Genomic DNA, 11,281 nt, shown 5'->3' with positions numbered 1-11,281 from the left:
AGACAATGTCCACAGCCTTTCCCTCATCCACATCCATTCCCTCTCTACTTCCCCTCCTCAGGAAGCTGTAGACAGCAATGAGGTTGCCCCTCAGCCTCTTTCTCTCCAAACAAGACAAATGGTGTGTGCTTAGCCGCTCCTCAGAGGACTTGCCTTCCAGCCACTTCACCAGCTGTGATGCCCTCCTCTGGACACGCTCAAGGACCTTAACCTGCTTTTTAGATGGTGGGGCCAGAACTGCACACAGTGCTCAAGGTGAGGTAGCACCAGCAGCGAGTACACTGGGACAATCACCTCTTTTGACTGGCTGGTTATGCGGCGTTTGATACACCCCAGGATGTGGTTTGCCTTCTTGGCTGCCAGGGCACTCTGCTGGCTCCTGTTGAACCTCCTGTCAACCAGCACCCCCAGAGCACTTTCTGCAGGGCTGCTCTCCAGCCACTCCTCCCCCAGTTTTACCTGTGTCTGGTGTTACTTTGTCCCAGGTGCAGAATCTGGCATTTTGTTCTTGTTCTATGTCATTGGTGATTGCCGAGTGCTCCAACCTATCCAGTTCCCTTTGCAAGGCCTCTTGTCCCTTGAGAGAGTCAACAGCACCTCCCAGTCTGGTATCAGCAGCAGACTTGCTAAGGGTGCATTCAACTCCTGCATGCAGATCATTGATAAAGAAAACCAAACTTTCGCAGTAAGCTTTCAGTTTTCACTGTGGCTACTTTTTAATTGTTAGAAAATGTTTTATTTTTTGCTATCCAGCCCTTTTCCTAATGATTGCTGATTGTGCTGAAATCCCTGAGTCCCAACACTTATCCCTGTGGAACTTTACCAGCAATCACTCCTTCCTTGTGAAAGCTGATCATCCAGCAAGTCTCATTTTAAACAGACTTAAATCTGTTGGAAACCCTTTGCTTCTTGTTTCAAGCACTCTTTTTTTTTTTTTAAATGCCATCAAAGAATTTTAACACGAGCTTTTGGGGTTTTTTCAAGTGTAAAACCATCTGAATCATTTATTGACAGGTTCATCAAGTCCACCTAGAAACTCAGATAAATGGGAGGCATAACTTCCATCTTCCTGTTAGGGAAAAGTTAACAAGGATTATAAGATATAAAATAAATAAAGCCATGTGTATTTTTCTTTAAATAGCAATTCTACTGATTTATCCAGTAAAGAAGTAAGAATTATAGGTCTGTATTTCTATGCATTTGTCATGGAGCCTTTCAGAAAATATTAGTGTCATATTTACTACTTTTCATTCTTCTAGTATTAGGACTTTTTTCGTATTTTGAGATCCACCAGAGTTTTAGATAAATGCCCACTGATGCATGGGGTTTGATATTATTTATTGATTTTTCCTACATTTTCTATAAACAGTTTAATTTCAGAAGTTTCCATGGTAAAAAAGGCTCCAGTCTAGGCTTCCCCCAAATACTTCCATAATATATACTTATTCAATACTCACTTCAAAGAACAAATTTGTTTTTCCAGCTGGAGTCTCTCTTTGTTGAAACTCTCTTTTGCTTCCATTTTCTCCAGGTGGCCTTATATACAGCTTGCTGATGGGGTTTTTATTGTTAGCTTTGTCAGTTTCAGCATATTGCTTCTCATTGACTCTCTTGACCTACTTTATTGGGGCTTGACATTAAGTTGCCAGAATGTAATGTTCTTTTCTGTTTTCCATCTCTAGACACAATGTGCATTTTTTGAGATCTGTTTACATCTAAGCAGACTCTTTACTTTACTCTTTATCAAGACTTGCTTTGGAAAGGGGAGATACTTTTAAAAAACATCCACTGTTGTGAATTTTGCATTTTTCATACTACTTGTAAACACTTCACTGCTTTTCATTTGCTCCCTCACTTTTTACATAGTTCTTTTTTGGTTTTGTTGTTTTGAACAGTTATGCTTTACTGTGACTGTACCTTCTTGCTTCTTGTAAGGACATGGAATTTGATCACATTAGAGTCTCTTAGTAAATGCCTTTCAGCTGTAGCATTCAGTTTCTGTGCAATTCCCAGGGTAAAAATCAAAGACTGCTTCTCCATTTGTACTCTCTGATGAGGTGCTGCAAGGGTAGCAGCACTGAGTTTGTAGCACAGAAAATGTAGTCTTCTTATGATGCCTCTTTGTGACTCACATGGGAATGGCTGAAGCCTGCCACTGTTACTGCTCTTTCTGTCCTCGACTCCTTGCACTCTGTGCTACCATACTGGTTGAGTGGCTGACAATATATCCTTACTATTATTATGCTTTATATGCAGGCATAATCACAGACTCACAGAATCATTAAGATTGGAAGAGACCTCTAAGATCATCAAGTCCAACCGTCAACCTAACACCACCATGACCACTAAACCATGTCCTGAAGTGCCATAGCCACATGTTTTTTGAACACCTCCAGGGATGGTGACTCCACCACCTCCCTGGGAAGCCACTTGCAGTGTTTGACTACTCTTTCAGTAAAGAAATTTTTTTCTAATATCCAATCTAAACCTCCTCTGGTGAAACTTGAAGCCATTTGCTCTTGTCCTAATATTTCAGATCATTACTGATTCACTATTACGTGTTAATAATATTAATTTATTACCTGCATTGGATTCCAATTTTCCCTAAATATATAGTGCCTGCCTTTCACTTACAAGGTTTTCTCTGATACTTCTACATAATTTGAGTGTTGGTGTCATGGTGTCTTCATGGTGATACCTTCTTCTCACCAAAACCTCACGCCTGGACTAGATGATGTCCAGAGATCACTTCCAAATAGTACTTTTCTATGATATATATTACAACTTGCTCTGCATTTTGTTACCCAATTACAGGTTTTGGGGTTTATTTTAATAAGATTTTTTTTTTTTTTACTGTTCCATCCCTGAAATATATTAAAATCTGCCTTTTTGCTTTACAGAGTTTTTGTAGCTTCACCCTTGGAGTCTTCTGGGTGAAGACTAACAAAATTCCTTCTTAGTCTTTGGTTTGAAACATCTGTAACTTATTTCAGTGCCAGAAACAGAATTCCATACCAGCTAAGTGGAACGCACTTCCTTATAATCTTAAAGCCCTTTTCACCACGCTATTTTCTCAAGTATATTTTGGTACTCTGCCTTTCTACTTTTCATGCTTCAGCTACAAGGAATATTTCAGAAGCGTTACTATGAGGATTTTAATAGACCTAAGCGTTTTATATTCCTAATCCCTTTTAGGCAATTTCTCATACGTGATCATGTGCTGGCAACGGTTACTATGAATACTCTGGAGACAACACAGCCACCATCACAATGGACAATAAGGGAAACAGGAAGGTTTTTTTGTTTGTTTGTTTGTTTGTCCCCCCCCCAAAAAAAGATATTTAAAAAATTGCAGTAGACCAGAATCAAATAATAAGCACAGCATCATACCAGAAATCAGCAACCAGTTTTAGATTTCGATTGCTGAGATTAATCCCCAACAAAATACACAAAATCATCTAGTCACCTGCCACTGTATGAATCATAAGATAGCAACTGAATGAATAGTAAATGAATTCATTAACATGGTTTGATTCAATTTGGTGTAAAGGCTGGTTGCATTCACAGAAGAACAGGCTGGGGCGAGGCAGAAGAGGAGAGAGGAAGGATTCAGTACCTATAAAAAACTTCTTAACCTAATCTCATTGTGCAACACAACTAGATTTTCATTCTTCAGATACAACAGTGCAAACCTTTCCAGTATAACACTGCAATGCAGCATACAGAAAGAATATTTCAGTAACACATGCATCTAGGCAGTTACAGGCTATCACAGCCAGCTTAAAAGGAAAAGTTCCTGATCTGTTTGATTTTATAGTATTTATTCATAATGCAAACTACTGTATAAGGAGGGTCACATGCTGTCCTCATTTAAGTCAAGGAAAATTTGTCATCAGTCTCAACAGGAACAAAAACTGTCTAATGTCTCCAAAACTCCAACACAGACTTAAGCAAACAAGGGTCCTCCTCACATCAGCTTGCAGCCTTGGACTGCCAAGCTGCCTGGTCTATAGATATGAAGTGTGACTGTTGAGCATGGAGGAGATGCACATGTAGGCTACCTGTATTTCAGCCTGTTGAAGGTGAATGAGTCCCATCATGAAAAGTAAACCAGATGGAACAGCAGAGAATACAATGCACTCTATAAAAGCCAAACTTTCATTAAGCTCTAAAATAGCTGCAAGGGATTAGATGTCTGACTTGAGCCCATCACCTCTGATCTCTGCCATCTAGCATAGGCATTACAGCCTGTTCTATGCATAGTGTACATAAAAAAAATCTGGGTTCTTTAAAAATTAAATCCATACCTAATCCTCAATACTGATTCTACTAAAGAAATAAAATTTCTACCACCATTTCTCAGAAAAGAATCTGCCATTTTTGCCTCTTTCTACCACATGCCATGTACTGTCATTCACTCCTCCTTGGTTCCTACAGACAATTAAGTGTCCAGCTTCATCCATCATTTATCAGTAATGAAAAGGTGTTGCTTGTTGAGCTGATACAAGATTAACAGCTTCAAAGTAGCCTGATATAGCTCTTGGTACAGACAGTGGAGGAACAGAGGATTTCCCCAAGAGCTTCAAGGGCAGTTGTTGCTTATACAAGTGAGCAAGATAAGCAGCAGTTACCTGTGAAAGAAAGAGGCACGAAAGGAAAATTTGCATGCCAGAAACACGCTTAAATGCAATTACATTTTTACCACTGCTGAGGAAGTTGGTGTTGTTTCTATGAATAACGATTGCAAATATTGAATAACACTTCTGCCAAGCCAAGCACTTAGGAACATTCACCCTTTTGTTGGGGACCATGATCTAATTCCACAGTAATTTTTACTGGCTTCATCTCTGGACTGGACTGCAGAAATATAAAATACCCATGCACAAAGCCTTCAGCACGAAGAAAAATTTCTTGACTACCTCTGAAAGGCCATGCCAATCAGAAGAGTTTCCTGAAGTCTGGAAGAAAGGAAGTGTCACTCTTCAAAGCTGTAGTCCTTGTTTTATCTGATACTCTGGGGTATCATCATCTTTAAAGACAAGAAGTAGCATCTGGGGAACCATAGGCTCCTAAGCTTCATCTCATCTAGGAAGGTGACTGAACAACCAATGCTGAAGCAGGGCAACTGGACTAGATGATCTTGAGAGATTCCTTCTTACCTCAGTGATTCTTCTGGCACTAGTGAAGATTACTGTTATTCTGGAAAGCTCAGCTATGAAGGAAAATGTTTTCCTCAGCTTGACACCAATGAATTAACTCCCCCAGGAACAAAGATCTGGCTACATTCCACATGACATACAAAGCATGTACTTTGGATCTTGCCCACTGTAACACATACACAGCACAGTGCTTGTGTTTGCAGATACGGACTGAAAATCACTAAAATCACTTGTTCTAAACAAGGCACTCACTCCAATGCATGTACTTTGGGGAGGATGGGAGAAAAAAAGAGAGAATGAATATGGGATAATGTAAACAACACATAGTCCCCTTAGTGCATCAACAGAAAGCTTTTTGATACTGCAGAGGGAATGAAAACCTGCATAGCATAGAGATATGCCAGAAATATATTCTTGGCTCAGCTTTGCATAGAGAAAATACTTCCCAACCTCAGTTTTGTTTGACTAGTGATCTCCATTGCTTTGCAAAAATTCCAGATGAAGACTCTTAATAGCTGATGTTGGACACTGAAAAGTGCTTCAGTGACTCTTTTGCTAGCATGTGCAAAACTAGCTCTACTGAATGGATCCTTTAGAGTAAAAACACTATTGTCACCTGCACCTTTATTGTGTGCAAGACAGTTGCTAATTTTTAAAGTAATTTCCTGTCATCTGATTTAAAAAAACGATCCACAACAGGCTACTGTAGCTCTTATCCCTTGCTGCCACCAGAGACAGACAAATCTGCATCCTCCTATGTAAGCACTATTTGGAACTTATCATCCAGCTGACATCTTGCTAAATTATATTTTATGCCATCAGACACCAAAATACCATTACCGTGTCAACCTAACTGGACTTAAATCCTACTGGGATCACACTAAAAGCAAGGGAAAAAACCCAACAATTCAACTGCCCTCTGCAGCTCCTGCCACTTTTCTAGCTCTTAACTACTCCACGACAGCTCCATCTCTGGCAGTTCCTCCAGGCTGGAGGGGTACCAAATTTCACTCAGCAGGTTTCTGATCCTGCTGCAGCAACACCGCAATTGGTCATAAGCACAATCCAGCAGCAGAAGCCACTGGAAGCCCTATCCGTTCACACTTCAGACTCCTGGGGGAATGTCACAGCCTAAACATGTAAGACCCTCTAAGGCCTGCTCTATTGCTCATTATGATCCCCATTTATTGAAGCCTTTTAAGACTAAATTTAGGTCATCCCCACTATGACTCATTGACTTTTCTTAGAACTTCTCACACATCCTATTCTCTTGTGCATTTGATGCCTCAGACACTTCAGATGTCCTGTTTCCTGCATAAATTAATAATTGATTATAGTAAAAGAAAGCATACATTGTCTTGAAGAACAGAAAAAACCCATCATCTAGAGATTTCTCTAATGCCAAGAAAAAATTTATCTTTCATGGCACAGTGGAGTAAGAAGACAGTCCCCAAAGTATATAATTAAAGAGTCATTCTCTGAATATGGTTCTTTGTTTCTTACAAGTCTTGTTTGAATTGTTTTGAAAGTACAGGAATTGATTTAGAGTTAGTATTTGGCAAAGATCTGCTCGAGGGGGAAGCTCTTCTACAGAGAAAGAGACCCTGATGTTGTGTCCAGCATTTGTAAACACAGGTAAATGTTATGCTGCATGGAAGTGTATATATAATAGAACAGGAGAGAGGAAAAACAGGCTTCTTGGAGAGATTTTCCTCACTCAGATAATGGTCCTTGTTTGGCATTAGGTAAGTATCTTCCTTCAAGTATTTACTCAAAGTGCTGTCAAATGACACAGGCAGGGACCAGTCCAATCCACCTGCAGAGATGACACTGTATTTTCCAAGGTGATTGAGACATACAATACTTGAATGCTAAATCACAACATTTCTGAAATAGAAAATCCAATGTGAGGTTTTCATTTAAGAGGTTATTTGCAATTCAATACAGCTGGCTCAATACATCACTGGTCTCGTAGAGGAGCTGCCTCAAGCCCACTAAGACAGATACCAGCCTGTAAACATATAAGATTCAGCTGTAGCAGCAGATGGCAAAAGCTAGGCATGCACCTCTCAACTTCAGAGACCCAAAAGATCTGCAGAGCCTGTCCCAGTCCCTTTTAGACATTGTCTAAATAGAGATAAAAAAATCACCCAGTAAATAATGAATTTATTGCCAGAGCAACAGGCACCTCTTACTTGCTGAACAAAATGCTGGCTAGAGCTTTATTCCTGGCAGATCCCTCCCAGTCCTCACAGGTCTGCTGGGAATGGATCAACTCCTCCTTTTGGAGAAGTCAACCTTTATCCTGATGCTGTCACTTTTACCCAAGCTCTCCCGACAGGACTAAATAGCCTCATGCTCCGCAAGCACCACTAGCTCCTCACCTGGGCCCACCAAAATCTTCATAGTTCCCCAACATTGCTACCAAGCACAGCACTTTGGGTCTCAAAAACAGTAAAACAAAGACAAGAAAAATAATCCAAAAGCTCATTATAACCAAAATACACTTGTCTCTCTGATATGGCAGACCAACACATTCTTACTTGATCCACCACATATCCTTTCAGTTAGTTTTACTGGTCACTACTAAAGAAATCAGTGAAGAAACAGTAATTCCCTTGTTAAATTTACCTTATGTTTACCTTAGAAGCACAAGCACTTTGATAAACAGATTGATATCTTAAATAAGCTCTGGTGAAACTGGGTAAGTGCTATTCTGTACTTTTCTGAAGAATTATGCAACTTTAAAGCTACTTCTTAGGCAGAGCTCTTCTCCATAAGAAAAGCTCTTGGGTAGCTGAATATTTTAGACTCTAACATCAGGCATTTTCTCTGATGTGAAGGTTTCTTAGGATGTAAAGGAATCAAAGTCAGAACTGTACATTTCTTGCTGAATCTTAATGACCAAATTTAGAATTCAGGAGCATGAAAAAGGCAGTCCCTGAAGCCCAAATAAAATATACTTTGGATTTAGAGAAGATTCTGATTAGATTTTCATACAGTGATTTAAATTACTTGCATAATGCAAAGAAAACAACAGGGTATAATGCAATATGATTGCTAGTGATGGCAGGCTAGCAAACTGAGTCACTGAACGCTCAAATGCTTTAGGGAATTTAAGGCCAAGATGAAGTAAACAATATACCTGCTTTAAATTATCACATAACTCTGAGGTAAGGAACACTTCGTGGCATAACTGTATAGGAGTAATTTGACTTTTTCCTTCTGCAAGCTGACAGCTTAATGCATTGCACAGTGCATTCGTAGGGTACAATGCAGAAAAGCTGCTTAGAGCTACTGAGGAACACTTTTTAAAAAAAGTTTCTAAACTTGTCTACAGGCATGAAATAGCTCAAATATCATGGTGAAAGAGCCCTAGAGCTCACTGGAGCATTCTCTTTACTAGGAATCAAAGCAGCCTTCCTGACTGGTGTAGTAAAAAATGGATAAATGAACAATATACCTGAGAACGTGTACTAGCTGCTGAAAACTAACTGCTACAGAGCCAGGCAGTAATTCTATACAGGTGAAGTCACTCTTCAGATTGCTAGACCAGCTCAGCCAACTGCCAGGAGGATATCAAAAGAGTATAATGAACTTACATAAGCTAGAAATCCAGGCTTCTACAATATCAATTATTTTAAGGTATACCTACATGATATTAAGGTACAGAAGAACATAAAAGTGTTACATTTTCGAGTTTTACAGATACACAGCAGTATCTCTATACTACCATTTCAGAATTTAAGAAGTTATCTATGTCTTTAAGCCTCACCATTTGATGGTAAAAAAAATGTATTTTTACTTTCAAACTCCAGTTATTAAAAAGAGCAAAATTATTTTGGGAGTTCTGAAAAATGACCTTTCTTAGGGAAAAGATGCTTGTATTTAATTTAATCAAAGAATATTATAAAGAAATTTCATTACTGTGAAGACATTCTGAAAGATAATCTCCTTTGGATCAACAAAACAAAATATTGTAGAAATTAAAAATAGATGTTTTCTGCTAACATCCAAGACGATGTATTTAACTTAGTTATTAAACTGTGAGGACCAAGACTCCTAGAGATCTTATCTTTGAAAGGTCAGATTTTTTTTTTTATCTTATACTTAAATGAAATCATACACTACAACCTCATTTATAAAATAAGTGTAAAGACCTACTGCTAACATTCAAAAATAAAGTTTCTGGATGAGAAAAGCCCACCTTAAACTACTGCATTGTGAAGATCAATTGAGAAAACAACCAGTTTATAACAAGCTATGAATGTGTAACTATACAACTAAGGTGCATTATTATTCCACACATTACTTGCCAATGTGTGGAATGAAAAGTTAATGACTTTGCTAATTTAATGTATGAGTTTAGTACACAGCCATCTTCAAGTACTGAAGCAGTTCCACTGAAAACAGTCAGACTCTTATGGGTCTCAAGTTAAACAGTTCACTAATAGACTAAATCAGGACTTAAGTAGGTTGGTGAGCTGAATTCACAGCAATTAATCTTACTTTACAATATCTAACCATGAGTCTAATAAGGCTCCAAAATGTAAAGCACATTAACTGATAGCAAGCACAAATCTCTAAATTTATTTTTTCTTCCTATTTTACTTCTCTTTTCTGTTCCAGAGTTAAGTAACAAGCTAAGCAAAGGAACAGTAACATGGGAACTGCATAACAAAGACTTGGAAAGATTTTCACATTTTCTCTTTCTTGAAAATGTTACATCAGCTGGATAACTTATAGAAAACAGCTTAAAATCACAATCAGAATTATATACAGAAATGATGACTAACAGAAACTACAGTCACTCTGCATGGTCCTAACAGTTGGTGTTACAGACTGGTGTGGAGAACCAGGGTACTGCTATTTCTTCATCTCCAGGATTGCGCTTCCTGGTCCTCGGTGTTTTGCACTGCATATGTTGCAGAACTGGACAAGAGATACCTAGAAATTAAAAAGAAAACAAGAATCTGTAAGTGAGATGTAGCCAAGTTAGAATGTGGCAAGATGAATGAAAAATGCCTTTCTCAACTTTACTATCCGCTGTCGGGATGTTCCCTGTAGACACATTCATGGCTAGGTGTAGGAAGGTGATACAGTGGAATGCAATAAAGCAGGCTATTCTGGAGTCAGAGAGCAGTACACTTCACCAGTCAGTCCAAGTGCATTACCACCACCTTTCAAGAGACTAAGGTCAAATTTCCTCCATGACAAAAATGAAGAACACAGAGTAAAAAATGTCATTGATTATCTTCATAGATAAAGAAGAGAGGAAGTCACTTGGTCAGCTCAGCTAACCACCGGATGCCTTAGTCACAGCTCTGTCTTTGGATTGTGCTCCACACATTTCCAACAGCTGAGAATATGGTTTGAACACTGTTCATTTGATATCAAATATGTGTTTATTGTTACTCCTGTGTTTAGCTCTGTGCGATGCTTTATGCGTGCATTACTTTCCTTTCAGTATGTCACCAGTAACCGGATATCAGTAACACAACTGATTACCTAACGCCAAGATATATTACAGCAGTGGAAAATTTCACTCAGATATATGCAGATATCTGAGTATTCCTATGTACTACAGAATATATATCATGTAATATCTATGTCATATTTAAAAAATCTCATCTGACATGTTACTCAGTCCCACCACTGTACCAGAAAATTGAGAATGCTCTATAAATTTTAGATTATTTCTCAAATAATAGAATTGTTTGAATAAATATTTACTAGTTGTTGGGCTTTCTTTTGCAAATTATCTAATTAATTAAGATTTTTGCAACATATTTAAGTATACATGCTGTACCATATGGCTACAAGCACTTTGCCTGGTTACTTGCAGATTAGGTGATTCACCAGTTATTTTTTCACTAGATGTTAATTTGCAGAGACAGATATAGAATCAGAAGAGCTTAAATTCCATTTTCTTTGCAATGATTTTATGATTCTGATGCTTTCATTCCTAAATTCAAAACTGGTTATATGTAGAAGTTACTTTTTTGATTTGTTTTCACTGAAAAAAAACAAAAAATCCCTGATGAAGAAAAACATTCTGAGTATAAAGATGATTAGAAAGGTATTTAAATATTCACTCTGAAACAAATGTTTGAGTTTTTTTA

At 38.3% G+C, this 11,281-nt stretch overlaps 1 protein-coding gene across 1 annotated transcript in view; it reads right to left on the bottom strand.

The window, feature by feature from the left end:
* Positions 1 to 9,752: 9,752 nt before the first annotated feature.
* Positions 9,753 to 11,281, bottom strand: part of VPS41 (vacuolar protein sorting 41 homolog (S. cerevisiae)) — a 63,942-nt gene continuing 62,413 nt past the window's right edge. Inside the window, exon 25 of the mRNA XM_010187104.1 lies at positions 9,753 to 10,106. Coding sequence (XP_010185406.1) covers positions 10,026 to 10,106 — 81 coding nt within the window. The 3' untranslated portion in view covers positions 9,753 to 10,025. The remainder of the gene's footprint in view (positions 10,107 to 11,281) is intronic.

Source organism: Mesitornis unicolor, unplaced genomic scaffold (genome assembly GCF_000695765.1).
Source record: "Mesitornis unicolor isolate BGI_N332 unplaced genomic scaffold, ASM69576v1 scaffold40726, whole genome shotgun sequence".
NCBI lineage: Eukaryota > Metazoa > Chordata > Aves > Mesitornithiformes > Mesitornithidae > Mesitornis > Mesitornis unicolor.
The sequence above is the reverse complement of the archived record's forward strand: the minus strand, read 5'-3'. Positions and strand labels throughout refer to the sequence as shown.